Source organism: Daktulosphaira vitifoliae, unplaced genomic scaffold (assembly GCF_025091365.1).
Source record: "Daktulosphaira vitifoliae isolate Bord-2020 unplaced genomic scaffold, ASM2509136v1 Scaffold_2, whole genome shotgun sequence".
Taxonomy (NCBI): Eukaryota; Metazoa; Arthropoda; class Insecta; order Hemiptera; family Phylloxeridae; genus Daktulosphaira; species Daktulosphaira vitifoliae.
The window spans coordinates 17,321,568-17,348,535 of record NW_026099573.1 but is presented as its reverse complement, the minus strand read 5'-3'; the positions used below and the strand labels follow the sequence as shown (position 1 = coordinate 17,348,535).

The 26,968-nt window shown below is 25.3% G+C and overlaps 4 protein-coding genes across 6 annotated transcripts; 2 read left to right on the top strand and 2 right to left on the bottom strand.

Moving 5' to 3' along the window:
• The first annotated feature begins 187 nt into the window (after positions 1-187).
• LOC126898033 (uncharacterized PE-PGRS family protein PE_PGRS54-like) lies at positions 188-9,722 on the top strand. The gene is made up of 5 exons (XM_050671983.1): positions 188-328; positions 810-2,430; positions 3,280-3,287; positions 7,559-8,503; positions 8,653-9,722. Exons 1-5 carry the CDS (start codon positions 320-322, stop codon positions 9,409-9,411), a joined length of 3,342 nt encoding a protein of 1,113 aa, XP_050527940.1. The 5' UTR covers positions 188-319; the 3' UTR covers positions 9,412-9,722.
• A 1,176-nt stretch (positions 9,723-10,898) lies between these two features.
• LOC126899903 (ferritin heavy polypeptide-like 17) lies at positions 10,899-14,501 on the bottom strand. Its single transcript, XM_050675161.1, has 6 exons — positions 14,333-14,501; positions 13,554-13,656; positions 12,479-12,597; positions 12,118-12,282; positions 11,495-11,620; positions 10,899-11,405 (listed from the first exon to the last, which is right to left on the bottom strand). Exons 2-6 carry the CDS (start codon positions 13,648-13,650, stop codon positions 11,247-11,249), a joined length of 666 nt encoding a protein of 221 aa, XP_050531118.1. The 5' UTR covers positions 13,651-13,656; positions 14,333-14,501; the 3' UTR covers positions 10,899-11,246.
• Positions 14,502-14,608: 107 nt separating this feature from the next.
• On the top strand, positions 14,609-18,516 carry LOC126899904 (ferritin subunit). The gene is made up of 6 exons (XM_050675162.1): positions 14,609-14,754; positions 14,866-14,994; positions 15,060-15,178; positions 16,908-17,066; positions 17,138-17,284; positions 18,221-18,516. Exons 2-6 carry the CDS (start codon positions 14,919-14,921, stop codon positions 18,377-18,379), a joined length of 660 nt encoding a protein of 219 aa, XP_050531119.1. The 5' UTR covers positions 14,609-14,754; positions 14,866-14,918; the 3' UTR covers positions 18,380-18,516.
• LOC126899902 (protein Hook homolog 3-like) lies at positions 18,459-26,851 on the bottom strand. 3 transcript variants are annotated; one of them, XM_050675158.1, is made up of 16 exons: positions 26,822-26,851; positions 25,869-25,949; positions 25,608-25,693; positions 25,154-25,226; positions 24,759-24,861; positions 24,093-24,173; positions 23,364-23,590; positions 22,910-23,066; positions 22,221-22,498; positions 21,998-22,162; positions 21,794-21,933; positions 21,600-21,740; positions 21,359-21,528; positions 21,079-21,284; positions 20,955-21,026; positions 18,459-19,995 (listed from the first exon to the last, which is right to left on the bottom strand). In XM_050675158.1, the coding sequence occupies exons 1-16, from the start codon at positions 26,834-26,836 to the stop codon at positions 19,864-19,866; spliced, it is 2,127 nt and encodes a 708-aa protein (XP_050531115.1). In that variant the 5' UTR covers positions 26,837-26,851; the 3' UTR covers positions 18,459-19,863. The 3 variants fall into 3 exon arrangements, with proteins under 3 accessions (XP_050531115.1, XP_050531116.1, XP_050531117.1); XM_050675159.1 differs by lacking the exon at positions 26,822-26,851 and adding an exon at positions 26,104-26,225 and having other exon boundaries at positions 25,869-26,021; XM_050675160.1 differs by lacking the exon at positions 26,822-26,851 and adding an exon at positions 26,022-26,040.
• Positions 26,852-26,968: the final 117 nt, after the last annotated feature.

Genomic DNA, 26,968 nt, shown 5'->3' with positions numbered 1-26,968 from the left:
GAATGACAGACGTTGCAGACTAATGCAGAGCATGTATGGTGATGTAATAACTGATAATAGCATAATGTGTATTAAAATTGGTCGACAGATGCTGGTGTACCCTCGTGACGCGAAAGGTTGAATGATATCATAGAAAGAAGGTCAGGTATACAGATCTTAACCAATTTATACGGATATTCCGCATCTACCGGTTAGTATATAACGTTCAACAACTCCGTTACTACACTAAACCGTATCGTGGATTACATTATCGGTATAAGTGCGTTGATTGAATAATTTGTTCTTCAGCAAAATAGAACTTCAAGCAATTTTCTTTACTATGGCAAAGGTAAGACGACTTATAATAACTTGAGTTTATTTAACTTAATTTAATTTAATAAAGTTTATTTATCTCGTCTATATTAAACATTTTAATTAATCTATTTTAAACAAATTTAAGGGTTACATTGAATATAAGAAAAAATCATTTCAGTAAAATTTATAATGAATTATAAATTTATCTCGATTTTATAATAATAACAATATAAAATCTATCATAAAAAAAACATTGAGTTGTTTTAAATTAAATATTTATTTTCTTAAATAATTGATATTTAATTTATTTTTGAATAAATTATAGTGTAAACTTTGAATTATTAAACTTTATATTATTAATATAAATTTATTTGACACATTTAATTATTACGTACTCGCTACATACAAAGGGTAAAATGAACAAACTAAATTTGTTCGCTTTAAATTTATCAAAGTTAGTTAATGTAAAAAACAGAATACAATTTACTTTAATTATTAATGTAATATTGTTTCAGAAACTTTTAATCGTCGCATGTTTGATGCGATTATGTATTTGCGAGCCATATGGTCAACCTGGAGGACAAGATTCGTCATCAGGTTCCAATAAGTATGGACAACAGGGAAATCCTGCTGGTGGATTTGGTTTAACGAGCCAAAATGGTTATGGCTCAGGAAATGGATTTTCTGGCCAAGGTTTAGGTGGTCAAAACGGAAATCAAGAATCTGGTTATGGATTTGACGAAAATAATTCCGAATTAGGAAATAATGGCGGATTCGGAGGAAACAATGGATATGGCCAAAGTGGTGGTCTATCAAATATTAATGGTAATGGCAGAGGCAATGGCGCCGCAAATTATGGTGGAAGAAATGGAGGATCAAACAACGGTGCATATAATGGTGGCCGTGGTGGTCTAACAGGAAACAACGGTTATGGAAACAATAGAAACGGCGGAAGTAGTTCAGGTTACGGCAATGGCAACAATGGCTTTGGAGGAGTCGGATCACAAAATAATGGCGGAAACGGAGGTTATGGTAATGGTGTAGGAGGATTTGGTGGTGGTCAAGGAGGAAATGGAGGATATGGCGGTGCTGCTGGAGGTTTCAGTAATGGTCTAGGAGGAATTGGAGGATATGGCAATGGAGCAGGTGGAATTGGTGGTGCTGCTGCTGGAGGATTCGGTAATGGTCTTGGAGGAAGTGGAGGATATGGGGGTGCTGCTGGAGGTAATGGACGATATGGTAGTAGTCTGGGAGGAAGTGGAGGATATGGCAATGGTTTAGGAGGATTTGGTGCTAGTCAAGGAGGAAGTGGAGGATACGGCGGCGCTGCGGGAGGTGTTGGAGGATTTGGTGGTAGTCAAGGAGGAAGTGGAGGATATGGCAATGGTGCAGGAGGATTTGGTGGTAGTCAGGGAGGAAGTGGAGGATATGGAAATGGTGCGGGTGGATTTAGTGGTGGTCTTGGAGGAAGTAGTGGATATGGAAATAATGCAGGAGGATTTGGTGGTAGTCAAGGAGGATATGGCAATGGTGCAGGAGGATTTGGTGGTAGTCAGGGAGGAAACGGAGGATATGGAAATGGTGCAGGTGGATTTGGTGGCAGCCAGGGAGGAAACGGAGGATATGGAAATGGTGCAGGTGGATTTGGTGGTAGCCAGGGAGGAAGTGGAGGATATGGCAATGGTGCAGGAGGGTTTGGTGGTCTAGGAGGAAACAGTGGGTATGGTAATAGTTTAGGTGGTTTTGGAAATAATGGAAATTTCGGTGGACCCAACGGAGGAAGTTTTAATCCAAATCAAAACGCTCCACCAGCTGCTAAGGTATCTTTCAACAGTAACTATGGCAACTCTGGCAGAGGTCAAGGCCAATTGGGTGGACCTAATGGACTTGGTTCACAAAACGGAGGTTCTTTCGGCAGTCAAAGTCGAGGTGGACCCGGATCATATAACAATCAATTAAATGGAAGCCCAGAATCATATGGTAATCGTTATGGTGGAAATCCATTAAATGGTCAAAATGGAGGAAGCTCAGGATTGTATGGCGGTGCTTCTGGTTCCGGACTATACGGAAATGATCCAAGCAGTGGTGGTTTTGGTGGAAGACAATATGGTGGAAATGGACGTGGTTCAACTGGTGGTTACTAGTAAAATTAGGTGAACCATTTAGTTCGAACAGAATAGTTGTTTATTAATGTAATAAACAGCAAAATTAAAATATCTAAATTCTAAATTATTTGTAAATTAATATTTATTTATTTATATGAAAATGTTATTTCATTATATAAATGTTTAAATAAATTATTTAATTTAAACTATAACTAGTTCTTTTATAAAGTAACTTTACTTTTTATGCTGTTGTTTCGAAAATATTTATACATAAATCATCTTATGAAATATTTTTTTCATGTTGACAGCATAATACAAAAAATTTAACTTCACATGTTAAAACATAAATACATTGTTTTATTACAATACAATATCAATTAAAATAAAAAACAAATAACAATATAATTTTAATAATAAAACATTACGAAAGACAGGTTAAAAAAGAAATTTTATTTGAACTAAGATTTACAACATTAAGATGTCTATTATCATAAAATTGGAACGTAGGCTCATTTTGATTAATAATGAAAAAAATGCTGCATGACGGTCAAATATATTTGTGATGTTTGTTATTGCATATAATTTCATACATTATGCTTCCAATATTATAAGATACTATACAAACTTTGTGTTGAGACAATCGCAATGAATAATTATCTGAATCAATAATTATAAAAATAGTTTATTTTAATGTGATACTTTTTATCGTATTAGCAATGTAACGGTTTACTTGAACTTAGGTTAAAATACTTATGTTAGGATTATATTAAAAAAATAATTTTACTCTGTAGCTATATAGTAAAAATTAACATTTTGAGTTAATACACTACCGTTATGATTGAACAATATGTTCATAATAAATGTTTTTAACGATTTATAGGATTAGAAGTATATAATAAGATTAATATTAGGTAACATTAATTAACTGCCCTGAAGTAATGCCTAATGGCAGTTCCAGGATGTCCCACAATAATGTAGGGTGTGAAAAAAAATATATTAATTAATATTAATGTTTTGAAATGATATCTATTGTTATCAAATGTGAAGTTTACAATATTTAGTAGTATATCTAGGCTTCTTCAATTGGAGTAAAGGTTAAAATTTTAAGGGTACTATTTTTACTCATCTACCCTTACGAGTGTCAAAGACAGAATATAGAGTGATCGGCTTATCATTAACTATTCGATTATTCTCTTTATAAATACAATATTGAAAAAAAATGTTATTTTTTTAGTAACATATATTTATTTATTAGCTATTAAATACTATTTAGTATCATCCCTTATAATTAATAGAGATGTCAACTTCATTTTTAAAATGGCAACATTCAAAATTTTCTTTTTTATTTTAAAATAAAGGTCACAGCAACAAAGGTCATTGATTGTAATAACATGTATATCAAGTGTATATTACAATAAAATAGCTATTTAAATAATTAGATTAGGTTAACAATGAGAGTGAATAAAAGTTGAACACTATAACAAAGTTATACAGATATTATATTAAGTCAAAAAGTTCGCTNTAGATTAGGTTAACAATGAGAGTGAATAAAAGTTGAACACTATAACAAAGTTATACAGATATTATATTAAGTCAAAAAGTTCGCTAACCTTGAATAATTTTGTTGTCTATCGTAAAGAGTTAAAGGTGTTGATTCAGTGATTGGAAGAGGTGGTGAGGTATCCCTGCGATACAAAAAAAATTAGCTTATAAAATAGAAAATTATTTAATTCAAAAAATGACTATCCAATAATAATATAATAAATAATAAATGTTGGATCAGTACTTCAGAAGTTATTCTCATTTTTATACTTAGGCAGGTGGAAGAGTACGAATGGAAAATGTCTAGTGATAAAAATAATAGCAACCACTCTACACCTCTATTTATTACTTTAAATGTTAATAACCTTTAAAATACTGGTCCAAAATTTGTTATCAACCAGTCATTTTTTTTAATTAGATAATTTTTATATTTTATAAGGACCATTCATTTTCTTTATTGCAACATTATCAATTAAACAAATAAGTTAAATATGTATATTGCCATTTGAAAATATTAAGTATCAATATATAATATAAAACCAACCTATGCATTATGAGAGATGATCCTAAAAATAATTAATAGCTAATAAATTAAAAAATTTATGTAACTGAAAAATATCAAACATGTATTTTTTCAAAGTTGTATTTATTTTTGGAGTAATCGAATGGTTTATGATATACCAATCATTTTGTAATACAGGCACCCTAAATTAATAATTAGGAAAAAATATATATATCATATAAATTAAATTAAATCATATATAATATTATGGTTTAATCTAAAATACAATTTTAAAAAATCACCAAATTGTTTTGGTGATTTTATGTCGATTGAATATTATAATTATATAATTTTAATCTATTTATAATTTCATGACGAATTGAAATTGAAGAGTTTGCTGCAAAAAAGAGGGATCTACACTTTTGGAACATTTAAGTGTGTATAATATTTATTTAATATGTGTGTAACTAGAAAAAAATATATTTTGTGATGGGGCGAAAAGGACTATACCTCTAAATCTTTTTTTAATACGCCTATGGTATAAAAACTGTTTATTTATAACAATATTCAATTAGGTAAATATTAAGCATGTTTAACTATTAAATATAATAAGAAAGTTTTTTAAGCTCTAATTTTTTTTTTTTGTAATGATAACTCTTACTAACAGACAATGTATCTACACTCCACAGTCAAGTAGCCCCGTTATTTTGTCGGGGCTTAGAACAAACGATTATATGTAAAAAAGGTCATCGTTTGATGATAAAAAAAAATTTTAAATATATTACAAAGATTAGCAATGGACCTATGCATAAGATTAGGATAAATATATTGTTTATCATTGTAATGCTATAGTTAATATAGTTAATATTTAAAAATTAAATTATAATTAATTTTTATACTTATTCATTAATTTATTTTTTTTAATAAGTGAAATTTATAATAGATTACAAACATCATTGCCAAAAAATTGCGAAAAATCTGTAGAAAATAATATATAAAACTAGAGGAAATTGTAGTATTTAAATATATAGACATTGTAGTTTTCTAAAACTATCTAGTTTCTCATAAATTTTTAACGAAGTGTTAGGATGATAATTTAATTTGTTCTATTTCTAAAAGTATTTATAAATAAATATTTAAACAAAACTTAATATTTAGGGTGTTATGATAGCATTGAAAGGTTTTAGAACCCTAAAACCTCACCAGATTTTGTAAAAGACGCTAAATTAATACAATCCGTGACACTGTAACCATTTTTATTATTAGATTTTAAATCCAGTAATAAATAATTATTTAAATATAGTAATTATATATTAATATAGGATAGCACTACATTATAATAGGTACTGTTTAGTATAGATAAAAATATAGATACAAAAACAAATTTACTTTCACATAATTCTAAGTTAATTTTTATTTGTACACACAGTTAAAGATATTTATACAACTATTTTTAACCTGTTTAGAAACTTTTTTATAATTATTTTGTTAAAATTACACAAAATGAATTTTATTATTGATGGGTAAACCTAGGATAATCTGAGAATATATTTCCAGATACATCCATTTTTTTAATAAAAAATAATACAGTTGATACAAAAATGAAAACAATTTTAACAAAACACAATTAATTAGTTTTTTTCTTTACATCACTGTTAGAACACTGTTGCAGATTAAAAAAAAATTAGTAACTTGGTTTGAAAGAATTAAAGAAATATTTATAATATGTACACTATAAATATCATAGACATAACCAAATTATGTTGTCTCTTAAAACTAGTTGAATACTGATGATATGAACAACGAAAGTTAATTAATTTCGATTTATTTTAAAACAGTTTATTTTTAAATTACATGTAAAAAAAATAATCGTAAGACATAAATTGCTTAATATTATACTTTTTTTGTTTTCAATTGAGTTTGTGGTTGACATAAAACTAAAGAGGTTTTTACTCGTGTATTTGGGTATTGTAACATAGATATATTGAACTTGTTTCATTATGATTGAATGATGTTTCAAAAACAGACTAAGAATTACAAAAAATAACGTTTAAAACGTGCTACAAAATAGCACATGTAGATATTGGTTTTGTACTACTTTGGGTAATGTAACACGAAATTAATAACGTAATGCGTTATTGAAGAAGCATTAAAACTAGATCAGTCGTCCATTATTAATAATACAATGGTTTCAAGTGAGCGGTAGGTGAGTTTTGTTAAACGCTTTGCATATCATTCAATAGATTTATCAAATATACTAACCATAGGTTCGTAGCAGTAGCAACACAGTCATTGCGCAATTGGTACATGTACTGCGTGCATATATACACAGGGCTGTCGACAAGATCGAGTGAAAGATGAGACATGTCGTGTCATTATTATTCCCATCATCTGTTGAGTCCTTGTTCGATTGTAGCGTCCCAACTCTTTTATGCGACGTTCTCATTAACAAATCCATCTATGATATCTTGCACAGGACTAAGATACTCCCTAAAACACCTTCAATGCTTTAATATGTGGCTCCCTACTCATCATACGCCATTATGTAAAATATCTCGTATCATCACCAACCATCGACTATATAGACCGTCGGTACATCCCTAACAGCATTACTTACAAATCGTTCATCAACCAGTGAGTATCACTAACAATTTCATACTCGTACAATATGAAGGTAAGAGAAATTTATTAATAATCATTATTAATAAAAAAATGGAATTTGGATAATATACTTACTGTCTTTTAAGAATTTAGTTGTTTAAACAAGACAAATACTCTTTTAAATTTTAATATTTATGACTTCGAACTTTTTTTATTAACAATTTTTAATAAAAACTAATTTTTTTTTTTTTTTTTGAATATATCGCAAGTTTTAAATTAAGTATATCATAACATGTATTTTTTTTTTTTAGAGACTGAATATAATAGTAAATTTTAACTGCAGAAGCTGAATATTTTTATTCATATTTCACAAAATATCTAAGAATACTTGTTAAAATTACTTTATTTTCTTATGTAAATTTAGAGAAAAAAAATTATTATTATTATTACTTATTCAATAACTATTTAATATCTGATAAGTAATTACACAAATTAACTTAAAAAATATTTTTAGTGTGCACTTTTGTTGATTTTATCAATAACCTTCGTGGTAGCAGAATCTCAATCATACGGGAGCAATGGGGAAGGTAGCAGCAGTGGAGGAAATAAAAATGGAGGTTATGGTGGTAAAGGTCAATATGGAGGAAGTGGAAGTGGTTCATCGTCTTTAAGTCCATTTTTCAGTGGAGCAAATCAATATGGATCTCAATTTGGAGCTGGGAACCGATTTTCTTCATTAGGATCTAAATTCGGAGGATCCCGAGGAAGTTATGGGGGATCTGGATCACGTAATAGTCGTTACGGAAGTAACGGTGGAAATTCAGCTGGTGGTTATGGTGGATCATCAGTTGGAGTAGGTGGTGGATATGGCAGCGGATCCTTTAGTGGTAATGGGGTTGGATACGGTAGTTCATCTTCCGGAGGATTAGGTAGTGGATTATCTGGAGGTTATAGCAGTGGATCTTTCGGAGGTAATGGAGGCAGTCCAGCCGGCGGATATGGTGGATCGTCTTCTGGAGGATTAGGAAGTGGTTCTTTCGGAGGTAGTTCAGCCGGTGGATATAGTGGTTCGTCATCGGGAGGATTAGGAGGTGGATCATCTGGAAGCTACGGCGGTGGATCCTTTGGTGGTGGTTCATCTGGTGGATATGGTAGCAGATCCTTTGGAAGTATCAGCGGTGGTTCAACTGGTGGATATGGTGGATCGTCTGGAGGAGGAATAGGAAGTGGATCTTTCGGCAATAACGGAGGAAGTTCAGCTGGTGGATATGGAGGATCATCTTCAGGAGGATTAAGTAGTGGATCATCTGGTAGTTACGGCAGCGGATCTTTCGGTGGTAATGGAGGAAGTTCCGCTGGTGGATATGGATCATCTAATGGATTTGGAAATGGTGCTTCAGGTAGTAATAGTGGAGATGGTTTTGGAGGAGCTGGTGGCTTAGAAAATGATCCTCTTTCAGTAAGTTTAATTAACGTATGAATATCAATATACTTTTATTAGTAAATTAAATAATAAATATTAGTAAACTTTAGTTAATGATAAGTATTGCATTTATAGACTAAAGAATGTGTTTATAGAATTGATAAAACAATATAACATTTTCATAGGAACCAGCCAATTATGAATTTTCTTATGAAGTTAATGCGCCCGAATCAGGAGCTATTTTTGGTCATAAGGAAAGTCGTCAAGGTGATGAAGCAACAGGTGTATACCATGTACTATTGCCAGATGGCAGGACACAAATTGTAGAATATGAAGCAGATGAAGAAGGATACAAGCCAAAGATTACGTACACAGATCCAGTTGGAGGATATGCGGGAGATCGTCAATCTGGTAATGGTGCTAATGGTCAAAACGGCGCTGGTAATTATGGAGCAAATGGTAATTCAGGTAATTCTGATGGTTTGTATGGAAATGGAAATGGGGGTAGTTCAGGTAATTATGGACAAGGAAGCGGCTCTTTGGGAAGTAGTGGTATCGGAGGTTCTAACGGAGGCCAAGGTAACTCGTATGGTGGTATTGGAGGTTCTAATGGAGGCCAGGGTAGTTCATATGTTGGATCCAGTGGTAGTGGTAGTTTTGGTGGTAATTCTGGAGGATCTTATGGTGGATTAGGAGCATCTAATAGTGGTTTAGGTGGTTCTGGAAGCGGAATAAGTAGTTCATATGGATTACCAAGTGGTTTAAATAATGGTTTAGGAGGAGGTTACGGTGGATCTGGTAGTTCAAGCAATGGATTGAGTAGCTCATATGGTGTACCAGGCAGTAGTAGCGGTAGTGCATCAGGGGCATACGGTTCATCTAGCGGTTCTGTAAATGGTCTAGGAAATCGCAACAGTTTAAATAGTGGATCATCGTCTTACTAATTTCTTTTTATTGCTCAAATTTAAAATGTCTTGTCAAAGAATTCTATGGGCGAAATATAATTAATATCATATTTGGTTCAAATTAATTTTCGCTACTTACTTTATAATCTATTGTTTAAATTTATATATTGTATTATACTTGTGCAATCATTATTTTCTTTGTACTTAAAGGATAATATTAAGATAGATTATGTTGTTTTAATTTATTCTTCAGTAACAAAATTTGTTATACATTACAGAACTGAATTTGTATTCTTCGTTAACTTTAACTATTATTCTTGAAATCTTGACTATTCTGTAACTTCGTTAATAAATAGTAATCATATACCTCTGTATATTATTTGGAAATATATGTGACTATAATGTATTTTATTTTGAATTAATAAACGTATTGTTAGTTATTGACTATCTACAATTTGATTCTATGTATTTTAATAAATAAAAAAAGTTCCTATATAACTCATCAGGAGATATTCTTGTTTGTATTTTAGAAATCGAGTAGTGATTAAGGTTAAAACAACATTATTCAGCTTGTTTACATTATCAAATTTTACAATCATAATACACATTTCATATTTATTAGTCAGAATGTTATAATAATGACTAGGAAAAAAAATGTGATAAGTATAATTAATCGTAGGAATTTCTTGTTTCAAAAATAAAATGGACACATCAATAATATAATAACATAAAACTCTTTGAAAATTAAAATTAATAATTTTAAAATATAAACAAGACAAAATTTTACTTTCATTATTTTTACCACATAATAGGGTATCATCAATATTTATATCTAATTCTATGCTGTATAATGCATAATTATTTGTCCAAGTACTAACTAAAGTGTATTAACTAATTTATTTTGATAGTATTTATTTTAATTATGAAATAATTTTCAATATAGATCAAATATAACATTAAGTTTTTATATACTTGAAATAATTGACAAAAAGTAGAATCAATAACATAATGGTATCCATAACTATCTGGGCGTGTTAAAAAAGAGAAATTAATGGAAAAATATTATTTTTTAGTATTTTATAAGAAGATTTTTATAAAATTACACAAGTTGAATTTTTCTCCTTATATAATTTGATTTAATTTTTATACTATCCTAATTCATATATTTTTTATATTTTAATTAGTTATCCTAATTTATCTCATAATATAATGTTTCCCTACTAATGAAATTGCAATGTTTGGTTTGATTAAGTATTAAGCAAATAGAGACCAATAGAAAATATGTTTGGACATATTTAACCTAAAAATATAATTGACCAAAGTTGAAAAATTCTCTTTACAATAATTATTTTTAATTTCCAATATTCACTTTTTACAATTTTTGGTAACATAAAATATTAATTTATTATATAATACACAAAAAGATAACATAGTATTATAACTATTATACTTTTTACTTTTCCTTATAATTGTCAAGCTAATTATTATTAAATAAAGGCTATAAAAAAAAAAAAAAACACAAGAACAACAATATAACTTAAATTATTATTCATAATAGTTCATAAGCTATAAAGTTTTAAATCAGTTTTGATTAAATAATTATAACAAAAAATAAATAAATATTCAATAAAAAAGAATCATATTCATATGTATTCTTACAGTTTTTGCTTTTAAATTTTATTTAAATATAATTATTAAAATGATTTATGATTACAGTATAAATAATTCATAGTTCTAAAATATTTTATTGTATAGTATATTTATGAATTAACTTAATGTTAAAAAAGTTGGGATTATAAAGTATTATATAAAGTAAATTGTCAAAGTAAATCTATATTTTATAGTATAAATAACAGTATTTAGAATAAAATTAATTAGATTGATTTTTTCAAGTACTCGTCAAATAAATAGAGCGACAAGCTAGGATCAGGGTTATTTCCAATCAAATGTTTCAAATCATTTGTATGACCAGATAACTCTCTTACGATACTTGAATGCTTGTGTACAAAGTTGTTTTCCAAGTAAGATGCAACCTAAGGACAAAAAAAACAGTATATAATAAATGTACACAAATTCTTATACATAAAATGTTTTATACATTTTAAAAAAATTTAAAATATACCTCAGGATCATGCTCCTTTTTACGTGTAACCTCAGCATGAATATCAAAGGCTTCAGAAGCTAAGCGTTTTTGCATATCAAGTGCTTTGGCCATACTTCCCAATTCATACATTTCATAATCAATAGCCTAAATATTTATCATTTATTCAATGTGTAATAACAATGAATATAAAAGATACATTCAGGGTAGAATAAATCTAACTGATTATATGTACGATGAGGTGACACGAATGATGCAACATATGGGTGTCTAGTATACAACTGATTTATTAAACAAAAAGATACCACCGAGCAGCGTTAACAATTCCGATAAACCAGTTCAAATACATATCAACTGACAACTCTAACTTTTCATACAATAAAAATTTTGTTGAATTTTTTTTTCTGAATTTATATTTGCTCAATAAATATTTATTTCAAATTGTTGTTATCGACCCATCAAAATTTTTTATAAGAAAAAGGATAAAATTTATCTATTTTGAAATATTAAAAAATTTAAAATATAAAATAAAAATATTTCATTATTAATAAAAAAAATACAGCAAAATGTTAGTTGTGTCAAAAATTATGGCCAGTCAAATTTGTTCCACCCTCTAAATATTTTAAGAAAATATTAATATAAACCTTATCACTTTTATCTTCACCGATCATACGGAAATCCATATGCCCTCCACGTTTTGTTATAAATTTCACCATATCAATAGCTTGATGCCAAGTATCATCAGACAGTTTTCTATATAATTTCTCAAAACCTTCTCGGTTTTTTTCATAGTTTCCAAAATGAGATGACTGTAATTTTTTTATTACAATATTAGTTTAATATACAAAACTATAATATATAAATAATTGGTTGTAAAATAACACCACTAAAACAAAACTTTTGAAAAAACAAAAATATTCAGAAATGTAAAAAAATCCATTTACTTGAAATACTAGTAAATGTTTTTTAAAGAAAAGAAATTTGAAATTTTCAATATTAACTTACCATTAATAAATATTGAAAACTGCGCATGATGTGCTTATTTATGTAAGATTGGAAATTTACAAGTATATCTTCTCCTTTTAGTGCACCATACTTTGAATTACAGTTTTGTACCTCTCCACCTATGCATTTATTTGAGAAAAAATTATATTACCATCAGGGCTTGAAACAGTTATAAAAAAATAGGTATAAGATTATCGGTTTTGTAAAAAGTAGTATTTAGTAACCACTTTTTCAAAAATTAAAAAGAAAATTAAATTAAATATTGACTGCTTAAAAACAAATATAATTTTTTCAAATACAGGTAAAAATCGGTTAAAAATAAAAAAAATTTTAAGCACTTCTTTTTACAAACAAAAACAATTTTCAGAGGGAAGGGTGACTACAATAATGAATGAAAAGTTAAGAGTTTTTCATATTTTTAAGTTCTTTATTAATTTATTTTAATGTTATGCTCATTAGCTAATATATCTGATTTTGTATTAGATATCTATTTGATTTGTTCTTTCGAAAATTCTCTATAGTAATAATGTTAAAACATTTATAATTAAATAAAACAATAATTTTAATTATAAATTATTATTGAAAATTAAAATTTTTCAGTAAATGAGAACAGCTAATGTGATATTAGATCAAAAATTGAAATATTAAGGTAAATAATTATATAATTATTTAGTTTAAAATGCATTGGTATTGCCACTTTATTCATAAGAAAATTTTTTACTACTCTCCTTTCCAATAGTATCATTAACTAATAACTATTTTGTTCATAGGAAGTTGACACAAAATTAATGCTGTTGTGATAATAACTACAGTGTTACAGTTAAACATTTGTTCCAAGGAGGAATACATAAAAAATATTTCTTTACTCCCTCAAACGAAAAATAAATTGTACCTTCACAGTGTAATTATTTTTTTTCTTTGACTAAATACTTTTTTTTTACTTTTGTTATATTTATGAAAAAATTATTCTAGTAAGAACAGGAATAATGGTAAATACGAAAGCCTTCATATAAAAATAGTCAAACCAATAGCTTCCCCAACCTGAATAACTATACTAACCAACTAACCAACTTACCAACTGGACTACAAGCTCCAACAACATCGCTGTAACAGTATTCAGCACTAGCATAACCAATGCAGACAATAAATATTGCTAGAATCTTAATTTTCATTTTTTCCTAAAATACAAAATATTAAACAATACATTTAGTTGAATATAAATATATTGATGAACATTTTAAAGTTAAGTACAGTATGGTAATGGACTAATGTAATGGAATTGAGATATTATTTAAATTAGTATTCATTCATATTCGACAATAAAAAAATTCCATAAAACCAATAAATCTTAAATTTGGCACAATAGATTGTAAAGGTTCAAAAAAACCCACTAAATTTATATACAAGGTACATTATAAATTATAATATTAAATGATAATTTAGTACGCAAGTCACATAACTTTATAATTAATCATCAAACATTAAAAAAATGAAAATTCAATTTCCTGTTAACCAAAATCAAATTTTGAATTTTGAAAAGGAACTTAAAATGTGTACTATAGAGGTTAATAACTCTGATAACATTAATTGGGTGTTATAGCTTAACATATTTAATAATTTTTAATCGATTAAAAATACTGTCATATTTTAAATAATTAATAAACTAATAAATAATTCAATAATTAAACTAATGTGAACAATTAACATTAAGTCAAATTAATGAAAGTTTAAACATAAATTTTCAAAAATCTTTGTGTACATATTAATAAATGAAAAATAGTTTATTAAAACGTTAGACAATAAGTAACGTTAGACTAAAATAATGTCTTGAAGATAAAATAATAATATACTTACGGGTTCCTACTTTAATTTCTTAAATAAAAATGTCCAATGGTACGGACGAATTAAGAAATGTCACAAAACAACAGTACTGCACAATTAGATATTAACGACCAAATATTATAGAGTAAGAATTTCAAAGTACAATAAAAAATTATTATTAATTATAGATAAGACGCATTTGTAAGTATTTTCCACTCTGCAAGATTAGCAAGACAAATAACAGTGTTACGATTATGTACGTATAGCGAAATATACTTACAGTGGCCACTAGGCACATGCACTTACAAAGAACAAACACGCACACGCTCGTCTAGGAACAGACAAAAGACAAGGTCGAAGTGGGGTACTGATAACAACAGAGTCTGTCATTTGTCAATTATTCAATTTCATTGTCGTCGTCGTTCTCTGTTAAGGAATGATCAACAATTTATAAAGTAAATTTTGGTTCATTATTGTTTTCTTGACCATTTTAATTAATAGTCTATTAATCATAGATGTTGAAGTCATTTCTATGTAATAAACAAATATAATTTTATATTTTTCAGTATTCGGAATACTGTCAATAATTTTTATCGCGCTGAAAACTTGAAGATTAAAAATGTTAAAAATTACCTTTTTTGTCGTTGCAATTTTTGTGGTGGTTAGTGACTATCAAGTCCAAGCTAAAATGCAATGTAAGTATCCATGTTTTTTTAAATTATTTTTATAACATTTTATGATAAGACAGGTTTACTTATAGGTAAATTACCTAAGGTTCAAATTCCTGATGACTGGATATCTATGGTTGATCCTTGTACAAAAAAATTGAAATCACAAGTCCAAGAAGAACTAATTGCGTCAATGACATATTTTGCTATGGTAATTTATTATTTATATCTATATTCTTTTATGAGACACATGGATGTATAATAAATTAATTTTTAATTTGCTATCCTAACAACAACTACACATATTTGCAAATTCTGAATTTTTATATATTATATTATCAAAATAACTAGAATATTTTTATATATTTACTCATACTCTATTATTTAATGAGTAAAAAGTGGTTTAGTTTATATTTTAGTAAATTTTTATAAGATTTTTCAATTATAAATTATATCTGAAAATAATTATTTTGCCAATAACTAGAATAACATGAATATATGGATCTAACATCTGAGTCTATTAGATTTTATAGATTTATTACACTATTAAGTCTATCTATTATGACTTAAGTTGAAAGCTGTGTAAATATATTTCTATACAATCACGTTTTTGTTTATTAATGTTTTAAATTTTTCTACTACAAATAAACTATGTTGTTCTATTAATATTTCTATAAGAGCATTAAATCTACGCTCTAGTAGCATTTTCCTAAGACTTCTGAATATATTTTACTATTATTAGTAATGTCAACATTTTATAACAAAGATTTAGAGAATTTTATTGTTTTTATGACCATTTTGAAATTCAATTTTAATAACTCTGTTGTATAACAGAAAAATAAACTTCATTTATTTATAGAAGAAAATTATACTTTACCCTTTGACTTACAGTGTTGTCTAGTGCATTAAATGTTTAAAAAATATTTTGTTTTGACTCTTGTTTCTATTTTTAACTACAGGTATTTTGTTATTGTACATAACTTATTAATCATCCCTATTTATAAACAATTGTATAGTAAGTTTATTATATATTTCATTTATACTGTCTCTCTTATTAAATAATGTAAGCTAAAATCAAATATGAAATTTTTAAAATATATTTATGTACAATTTAATGAATCTCCTATTTTAAAAAATAAAAGTAATCAGTGTGCATAAAAATATTTGTTAATATAATAATTTAGAAACAAATAAGTTTGGTTGGATATTTGCCATTCTTTGAATATGAATACTTACTAAACAATGTAATTATATTCTTAGTCCTAAATTTGTAATGTTCATTGATGCCAATTTCCCATTTTATTGATTCTTGCATTTTAAATGATTTTTTTGTTAAAATATTTACTTTAACTATAAAGTAATAAAAAAAAATAGTTATCATATGTTTTGATTTTTTTACTTGAATGAAATTTTTAGTAAGTATAAGGGACTTTTGAGTTGAACAATATCTTTATTTATTCATTAGTTGACTTATATATCCTATAATAATATTACATTGTCAAAATAAACATCTATAAGATAATTTTAAAGGCATTATTTTATATTAGTAAGTATTGTTTGTTTCTAATTAGAAAAGAATGCATAGAAAAAAATATTTGGATGTATTAATTATACTATATATTAACTTTTAACTGAAGTGTATAATACTTGTTGTACCCAAGCTATATTATACTTAATCAATAATTGTTATCATATAATTATTTTTTAATGGACTTCAACTATTATATTCTTCTCTAAGCTTATAAAAATTAATATAGAGAATAAAAATTGTACCATAGTTATATTATGTATATAAAATTAATGTTAAAAGTTTTAGGGTTTTAATTTTATCATAAAATAATAGGATAAGGTTTATTTTTATTTACTAAAAATTTTTAAGCTATATTTTACCTTCAGTATAAAATTTTTTATATTATTTGAATTGGTATAATTATGTATAGGGAGCACATTTTTCAAAAGACACAGTGAATCGTCCAGGATTTGCAAAAATATTTTTTGAAAGTGCTAGTGAAGAACGAGAACATGCCATTAAAATTATTGGGTATTTATTGATGAGAGGTGGTCTTACGCAAGATATTAGCCAACTAATTCGTGACCCTGTAAGTTCTAAATAATAAATATTTTAATGAAAAATTGAGTAGTAAGTTTTCAATTAATTTTTATAACAAAGCAACCACTAGCTGAAACATGGGCCGATGGATTGAGTGCATTAAAAGATGCTTTAAAATTAGAAGCACACGTAACTCGTAAGATAAGAGACATTGCTAGTGTTTGTGAAGAACCTGGACGGGAGGGACAAGATTTTAATGACTATCATGTAAGTAATTACAACTTTTTGTGTTACGTGACTGAAAACCTCTAAATTACTCATCATTTTTTTATGAATGGATTAAAATATTTAAGTATATCTTCAGATAAATTCTTTAGTTAATTACTTTTTATTAATTATCATTTGAAGTGTTCCTGAAAATCACTTAACATTTATTTATATTAGCCATTGATTTATGATATAGTGTATCTATCTAATTATTTTTTTATTTAGAAACCTGTTATTATGCTAACATACTAGTTACTATATATATAAAATTTAAATAAATTAAAAATAATAAACCATAAAATTGTTTATTTTTCTATGAGTATATTGATTAAAAAATTGATATTTTTAAATGTAAGTACATATTTATAGAAAATAAATTAATTCAATAAAGATACAAAATAATAATTTAAAAAAAAATCATTTTTTATAATATCATGCCTTTATTATTGAAAGTAGCATACATTATAATCAGGCATTTCTCAATTTTTTTATTTAATTGGAAAAATTTTGCTTAATTATATTTAGGTAAAAGAATTCTATGGCAAAAATAATTAAATTTATATTAAATTAGAATTTGAATATCTCTCCTTTTATAACCACTTGCATATATCTGTATTTGTACACATATTTCAACTGTAATTAACAGGTGTTATTAACACTGTAAATAACAGTAATGTTATTTACAAATTTAATTATACAAATATTTAAACAAATGATTCATTTTTTATACTATGAAATCATGTCATAAAGTTTAAATAATTTTGCCTTTCTTTTAATTATTTAATTCTATAACTCTTAATAGTTTAATAGTGTGAGAAAAATATATGAATACTCAATGTAATTACAAATGATTATAAAACATAAAATATGTTATAACACATTTTCTTTGTATTTACATAATAATTATATATATTTTTTTTTTTTTTACATCTTCAGTTGGTTGATTGGTTGACTGGAGATTTCTTGACTGAGCAATATGAAGGCCAACGTGATTTAGCTGGAAAAATATCAAATCTAGGTAAAATGATGGATTCTCATGGAGCTCTTGGAGAGTTCCTCTTTGACAAAAAACTGTTGAATGGAGAGTCATTGTAATTGTAAAGTAGCCTTATTATAGCTCTATTTTTTTCTATTATATTGTATTTATTTTGTATAATTATTATTACTTATTTAATTTATATATATATAAAAAAAAAAAAAAATTATATTACCAATTTACAATTTAATCTTATGCCATATAATTTGAATTTATAATTTATTTCCATTTTATTATTACAGCACTTGTTAAAACATAAACAAGTTGCTACAAAGTATATTATTTATTAATCATTACTATTTGAACAACTAAAATATTATTACTTTTATCATTAATACGTAACTTTAATTTTACAAAAAAAAAAAAATTATAAAATGAAAGATTAGTGATACTTTTTTTTTTTTTGTATAAAAATATCTCGATGTTGACTGTTGGTAAATGTTCAGTCTAATCATTATTTTAGATTTAACACTAGTATCTTATTCAATAATAATGAAATCAAATGAGCAGAACTGTTTAGAAAAGTTTTTTAATTTATTATTTTCAATGTTTAATAGTTGAAATTATAAATGCTTGTTTGTTTATTATTCAATTCCAATTATTTTTATGTTAGTTATTGTTACAATCTATATTTTTTTTTGCAAATAACCCATTAATCATTCATTCACTTTTTAGAATTTATTTTTTATTATGATTAATTTACACAGTTAAAAGAGGATATTAAATAGAGAAATGAGACATTTGTATAATTAACAACATATTATGTCAATAATTGTATTTATTTATAATCAATATACAAAAATATAATAACATAAAAACATTTTCAATATATCAATATTGAGATGTTTTATAAATAAATAAATTAAAATTCTAATTTTACTATAAAATCATTTCAACAAAAATAATTATCATCTATCAAATAATACTACTTCTGTAAATTGACTAATATTCTAAAATTAAACAAATTTAATATAAATAACTCTTTTCTGTATATTATTTTCCTCATTTTTACATGAAATACTTAGTTTATTATTTCAATAAAGTTAAGTTGTAATAAAAAGGAAATCGTTTTTATTCAATAATTTTGTTAAAAATAAACTGTAGTTACTATTAAGGTTACAAGTAAGCTTATTTTTTATCTTATAATCTTATTAATGTACATAAGCTCAACTTATTTTATGGGTTACCGTATAAGCCTGATATGAGTAGTTCAATAAACTGTTAAGTTATATATAAAGTAAAAAATATTTAATTTTTTTTCACTCATAAATATTAAACATTAAAAATAAATACCACACTTGATGCCTACTAACCAATTTTTATCAAAACTAATTTTCACTAAATAATACATTGCATCTTCATTCCAAACAAATTTACTATAAGATTTAAAATACAAAATATTTTGCCATATTAATTGAAATGGCCATAAACAAAAGTATTATTTTTTAAATAATACATTTACTCTATTTGAGCTGTGCTTTAGTTCAGATCTTTTATTAAAAAATATCACAATAGTTTTAATTTCTATAAAAAGATCTTAAAATTACTTAGAAATAATAGGTAATTCAACATTTTTATTTTGTTGATGCCTATGTCTAGACAAAAACGTTTGACTATGCAATAATCCTTGGTTCATTACTCTTTGATCAACTGATTCCTGCATTTTCATTTGTGCCTAAATAAAATAATTCTTTTTACATCATTTTTTTTAAATGTAAATATAATGTGAAAATCCAAAAACTATATTCGCCATACTTTCTATACTTGCAATTAAATTACATATAATTGAAAAAAAGTAAATTATAGTAGATATCCAGTAAAATGGGAGACAAGGCATTTTTTAGTTTAGTATTATTTGATATCCGACATTGTTTAAAATTACTATTGTACAACATTGATGCATATGTGAACAAATTAAAAAAAAAATTAATATATCTACCAAAAATTACATGGTTATTGACTTAAATGGTTGATTACTCAATGTTACCATAACATTTTTAATATCACGATACATTAAACAGGCTTTAAATTAAAATTATGTAAGCACTCTGTTACTATGCAAAATATAACAAAATCAGCTAATTTTACTAAATATTATGATTATAATTCCCAACAACTCCTAGAATCGTGATTTCATAGTTTTTCTTTTTTCATCTTAAAATACATTATATTAGCTTTAATTATTGTAGGGTCAGAGAGGTAGGTTTTTTGAAACATTGTCAAAAATTGTTCATATGATTTTAAGTTATCACAGTACCTTTATTAATGATTGAAATTTTCAAAAAAAACATGTCAACATATAGTCAAATGTTTGAAGTATTATCAATAATAATTTCACAATAATCCATTTAGTTTTTAAAAATATATTTAAATATTAAGTGAAAATTAAAAATACCAACTTTGAATGTTTTATGACAACTGTAATTTTTTGGGACATTTCTCTTTATTACTGAGGGGAATTTTTTGGTGCTTCAACTAAATACTTTTTTTGTGATCTTTTAACAAATTGTAAAACAAAATTAGTCTAGCAAGAACAGGAGTAATGGCGTATATGGACACAAAAAAAACAAAGCTAATAGCTTCTTTGTTACACATAAAAAGTATTATATAATTGTATAGTTATTTCTGACTTACTAGCTTATAAAAGGCTGTAGCCATTAATTTTTCTTCGTAGTCTTGTGTTACTTTATAATTTTCTTGTTCCTTCTACACAAAAAATATTTAAAGTTTAAAGAAATTTATATAAAATATTAACTACCTTTAATTCAGTAATTTCTTTATTAGCTTTTAATAACTTATTATGAAGAATATTTGCATCACTATCTGATGCCAGTACATTTTTTATATCCATTGATTTGACAACAAATTTTGCTTTTTCAATACATTTTTTATTTTTTTCTTCCCATTCTTGAATTTCTAAATCTTTTTGATTTATTGTAACTTGAAGAAGATTTATCAATTGATCTACATAATTTAAATTAATAAATTATATAATTTTTTACCAATATTTAATATACTCCTTTAAGATATATGCACACCTTTTTCAGCTATTGTAGCATTTTTCTCTTCTATGTCCATTGATCTTGTATCTTTTTCACACTGAAGTTTACTTTGAAGCTCTTTTACCTTTATTTTCCACTCATTTGAATTATCTTCTGAGTGTTCTTTTAATTCAGATTCCAATTCCATTATCTTTTGATTAGCTTTTCTGAAATAATTATACAATGTTTTCTAAAATTATAAAGTCTACTTACATAAAAGAAAATATTTTCAAAATACCTATTATCTAATCTCAATTGGTTATATTGTTGTCTTGTGTTATCCAATAATGTTTGTAGTACAGTAACTTTATCTTCTTCAGGATCTTTCTGATTCATTTTTAGCATTGTATTTTCATGTTGAAGCCGGACTAATTTTTGCCTAGAAAAAATATTAAGATTAAAAATATTCAACATATCAAATATTTTACTTACTTTAACTCCATAACAGAATCCATATCATCACCAGTAGTTGCTTGAGAATGATCAATAACACTACTACGTTTTTGTTGGGTTTGGCAACATTTCAATTCTTCATTTGATTCTTTTAAAGAATCTCTTTCTACAATTAATCTCTAAAAATATTATAAATTAACACAATGCAATTTCATTTCAACAAGTAATTAAACATTGTATTACATCCTTTTCTTTTTTCAAAGTATTCATACTCTCAATTAGTTTTTTAGTTTCAAATTCTAATTTATCTGATTTGTTTGTTTCATCATTAAGTGATTGATGCAATTCAGTTACTTGTTTTTTGTAAATTTCTAATTGTGATTTCCAAACAGAGGATTTTTTTATCTCCTAAAATTTAACAAATTAAAATTATAACATTCATTATATGATGATGATGTGAAATTACTTGTTCTAGTTCCATATTTTGTTGAATATAAGCTATATTTTTTGTTTCTAATACTTTGACTTGTCTTTTTAGATCTCCAAGTTCTTCAAGTTTCTTTTTGTATGATTGTAAGGTTAATTCATATTTCTCAACTCTATCAGCAGTATCTCGAAGAATATCTAATTCGTCTTTTAATAATCTGGCTTCACCAGCAGTTTCTTGTAATTGCTCAAATTTTAATTTTAAGTCAACTATTTCTCTTTCTTGTGTTTCAAATTTTAGTCTAAAATCATCTCTAGCTGTAATAATATAACACATATTATTTAAACAATGAGTTTAGTCAATATTATATTAATAAAATGAAATAATATTAGGTATGATAAATTTTTCAACAAAGTTTTAAGCTCTATGGGATAGATCTATTGCTATATATTGTACATGCACCTTCATATGAAAGTAAATTAAATTTTTTTTTTATTCATAATGTAAAACATTTATATAACACAATTTTGTAAAAGAGAGATTAAGAGATTACAAAATAAGCATTTTACTTTACTGTATTCATAGAATGGCATAATTATATAAATAAGGTTTAATCAAAAGTTAATTATACTAAATAAATAAATAAATATTTTTTCATTTTTGAGCTATTATCGCTATATTATTAGTTATTAAGATTAAACTAAAATATTTCCAATAGAATTATATACATGTCTCAGCTTTGTATAATTCTTCTTTTAATTCATCAATTTGCCTCCTCATTTGTCCATTTCCTTTTAAAGGATCTTCAACACTTTCCAATAGCCTTTCTTCCAAATGTCTTTTTTCATCTAATATATATGTTTTTTCTTCTTGTAGTACGCTAATCTAAATACAAAATTAGAAAATTAAGATTCATATTATTTTTAGCATTTATAAAATACAGATTAAAATATTAATAATAATTTGAATAATTTATAAAAGAATATTTTATAAGATAAATAAAAATTAAAACTTCATTTATTTACCAATGTTAGCCATTTATAAAGAATGTTTAATTTTTTTTTACAAATAGAGCCTTGAAAAAAGGGCTAATTAATTGTTTTTTAAACAAAAATGGTAATAAATAATAAAACTAGTTTAAATGAATTGCTTCAGTAAAAATTATAAAAAATTTTGAATTACTTGTGAATCAAGTTCTAGACAACGCTGAGTCATTTGATCCCGATCTTTAGTAACTGCATGAAGTTCATCAATAAGTTGTTGAACTTGATCCTGTTGAATAATATCAATACTAAGACTATTAGTAAAACTGCTTTGTGTGTGTCCTTGAATTCTTTCTAAATCCTGTATCGACTGCATTATAACAGTTTGAGAATTTTCATCCATTAACCTTATCTTTGTAATAAATTCTGAAATACAAATTAAATTTATTTTATCTTAAATTAAATTAAAAAACACAAATATAAAATCATCGTTTTTAAAATTAGTTAAATAAAATATAATTTCCATTGATTTATTTTAGTTCTTGAATTTTTTTTTTTTGTTTTCATTCATTAGAAAAAAGAAAATAAATTATTGTGATCAATATTTGTAATATTGTAGACCAGTTCTATTATTTTTTTTATAAAACTTTAATTTTAATAAAAAATTAAAGATAAACTATAAAAATCTCACTAAGAGGATAACATTTAAGTGCAACAATCAACTATATATACTAACTATATACAATAATACCTATATCAACTATACATTTTTTTATTTATTAAAAGAAAAAAATTAAATAACCTTAACAATTATGGTTAAGTGTGGTAAATGTAAATTCATTTTTCCCATCAAATATTTAGCAGATTTTATTTTAGAAATCAGCAACTAAAAACATTTTTAATTAGTTTAAAAAATAAAATAAAATACCTTGAGCTTTTTGACAGTTAACAGCACATCCTAAAATAAGTTGCAGCAAGCGAGCTAATTCTAATTTATTTTCTTCACCACCTAAAAGGTATAAATAAAAATTATGCTTGATCAAAAATATTTTATTTAAAAATCATGCTAGAAACATATAAGAAAATGTGAACATAGTTAAAAAGATTTATTTAAAAGTTATGTAGTCTATTTATACAAAAATTAAGATAAGAAAAATGCCAATCTATGTAGTAACATGTTTCACTTAATAATTAATAAAATCACAGTACAATTTATTATTAGATTCTAATAATAAATCAAATTAAATTTCCATAACAAGGTAAGACATAAATATTTTCACAAACTTTGTTCTTAGATAAACTATAATTAATTTTAAACATCTCTATTATATATAATATATAATATAATATAATATATAATTAACAAATAATTTTAATACAACAAAATATGGATTAAAAAATAGAAAAATACTAATTTTTAATTTTTTTTAGTCTCTTTTTTAGATGTGAAGGAATAATATAGATTTATAAATTTTATTGATAATTTATAGAACAGATATGAACTGAAATAATATTTAATCTTTATAAAAAAAAACACCTGATTTTATTTAAAAAGTAAATCTAACATAAGATATATTTTACGAAATATAATTACCTATTTTAACAACATCTGGAGCGGAAAAGTTCCCTATGTGTTGAGAATCATTTTCTTGATAAAAATCATGAATTTTTTCTACTATTTTTTTCAAATTACTGACCTACAAATAAAATATTATACTGAGAATTTTATTGATAATTCAGTCAAATATTGATGTCATGCCACTTATTTTAGTGTAATTATATCAATAATTTATAAACAAAATATTTAAAAAATATATATATAAATAAATAGTATTTGGTAAAGGTATATATATAAGATTTATAACAAAAATATTTAATATATTTTAAAAATCTTTATAGTGTCAATATTATTTTTAATTCAACATAATTTTAGAAGCCTACAAAATAGTATATAATATTTCTACTTATATTAATTATATAGTTTCTAACTTTAAGTCTCCAATTACTTCCAACATCTTTTTTAATTTTTGAAAACCAGTTCTCATCAAAACATTCAGGTGCTCTAAAATCAGTATATAAATATTTGTTAATTTTATTGGCAAATATTTTTTACTTAAAACTTATAAAATATATCACACTGGGCACATAACTCTGAAGTTTTCATAATGTTTTAATCTTTAATCCAAACCCAAATCTTAAATTTAAATAAATAGCATAATTAAATAAAGGTTAACAATGACACCACATAACTTAAATTATTATAGATCATTAGCTTAAATTAAATTTCATAAATGTGCCAAAAAAACAGCATCTATGCATTTTAATGCATTAAATATAATTAATGTATATATTAATTTATGTTTTTTACAAAATTATCAGTAACACATGTTAAATAGCTAATCCATTAAACTAATCCAACAGTAAAGAAAAATTATAAACTCACATTTGATTAAGTGCCTCAGCCATAGCAACACCGTCAGATATATCATGTAAAGTCCGATGAGCTCCTTTAAGGGAAAATGTTTGTAACTTAACAAAAAAGTACACATTAGTTATTTTTTATCAGATAAAAAATAAGAATAGTTTATAGACAAATTTTAATTAGTAAATCATATATTCATTAGTTTAACATATTAAAACAATAGTAAACAAATATATGATTATTTATTATTTGAAGAATTATTAAATTTATTTTCTTACATACCCATTTCAATAATACATTGCAAAGATCTTTTTTTTCTAAACCAGACTCTTGAAAATTCATGATGTGGGAATTAAATAAAAGCTATATAAATAATAAGTTATATAAAAGCTTGAATATCAAAATAATTTAAAAAATCTAAAGGATATTATTGACCTAAAAATAATTAGAAATGTGCAATAACTATTAATTGAAATGTAATTATTAATTTGAGCACATCTTCATTCTTACAAAATACCTAAAAATCAATTTTTTCAAATATTTAAAATCATTAACAATCATTTCACAATTTTTTTAATTAATATATTTGACAACAATAATTATATTAAATTGAAATATTTCAAAACTATAGAAGCAACTTAAGCTTAAAAAATAAACTTTTTGTTATTGAATAACTCCTATTTATTTTTTTATTTCATATCAAGACAATGTATAAAAATATTGCCATGAATTAGATATCATTTAATGATATCTATTTATGATAGCGCCCACTCTCACCACGAATTGTGATTATTAAACTATCTAAGCGACCCGTAAGTTATGTTGCCTATTGTTGGATAAAGGAAAATTAAATTTTTTTATGTGTTCAATTATTTTCAATAAACCATAGTTGTTAATGAAACAAGAATAGTATAGTAAATTTAAAGGTTTTTAATTTAATAAATAAATAAACTTAAAAATTAACTTAGCTCTTCAAAAATACTTAATCAAGTTAAATCCAAAAAAAGTATTCTAAATTATTAAAAAAAGAAAATTAAGCACAACAACTTGGCTCTTATTCTTTGAAACTATGACATTTTTATTGCATAAGAAAGTACATAAGTAGATAATGTTTAAATTAAGTCTACAACAAAAGACTAATTGTAAAAAAAATTCTATCTTAAAAAAGTAAGTCTAATAAAGTAATGATATCAATATTTTAACCAAGTCTACTCATTTTTTAGCTAATATCCTACTTTTATAAGCAACATTGCCAGAGATGGACTGAAATATTTCTGTGCTATAGAATAGTGTCCAGGTGATCATTGTTTTTACAATAAAAAAGCGAACGGGTAGAGTAGTAAGAAACTGCTGCGGCCACAATTATTAACAATTAATTTTTT

What these genes read in the sequence shown, in the direction of transcription:
- LOC126898033 (XM_050671983.1), top strand. An exon ending in TAGAAAATGATCCTCTTTCA is followed by an intron (nt 8,504 to 8,652) that starts GTAAGTTTAATT and finishes ACATTTTCATAG; the next exon opens with GAACCAGCCAATTATGAATT.
- LOC126899903 (XM_050675161.1), bottom strand. Translation starts at nt 13,650, where the DNA reads ATGAAAATTAAGATTCTAGCAATATTTATTGTCTGCATTGGTTATGCT. An exon ending in GTTTTCAATATTTATTAATG is followed by an intron (nt 12,283 to 12,478) that starts GTAAGTTAATAT and finishes AAAAAATTACAG; the next exon opens with TCATCTCATTTTGGAAACTA. An exon ending in AAAAGGAGCATGATCCTGAG is followed by an intron (nt 11,406 to 11,494) that starts GTATATTTTAAA and finishes TTTTGTCCTTAG; the next exon opens with GTTGCATCTTACTTGGAAAA.
- LOC126899904 (XM_050675162.1), top strand. Translation starts at nt 14,919, where the DNA reads ATGTTAAAAATTACCTTTTTTGTCGTTGCAATTTTTGTGGTGGTTAGT. An exon ending in AGTCCAAGCTAAAATGCAAT is followed by an intron (nt 14,995 to 15,059) that starts GTAAGTATCCAT and finishes GTTTACTTATAG; the next exon opens with GTAAATTACCTAAGGTTCAA. An exon ending in CAATGACATATTTTGCTATG is followed by an intron (nt 15,179 to 16,907) that starts GTAATTTATTAT and finishes AATTATGTATAG; the next exon opens with GGAGCACATTTTTCAAAAGA.
- LOC126899902 (XM_050675158.1), bottom strand. An exon ending in GCAATGTATTATTGAAATGG is followed by an intron (nt 25,694 to 25,868) that starts GTATGTAAGAAA and finishes TTTTTTGTTAAG; the next exon opens with TTACAAACATTTTCCCTTAA. An exon ending in CTACAGCCTTTTATAAGCTA is followed by an intron (nt 19,996 to 20,954) that starts GTAAGTCAGAAA and finishes TATTTTATTTAG; the next exon opens with GCACAAATGAAAATGCAGGA.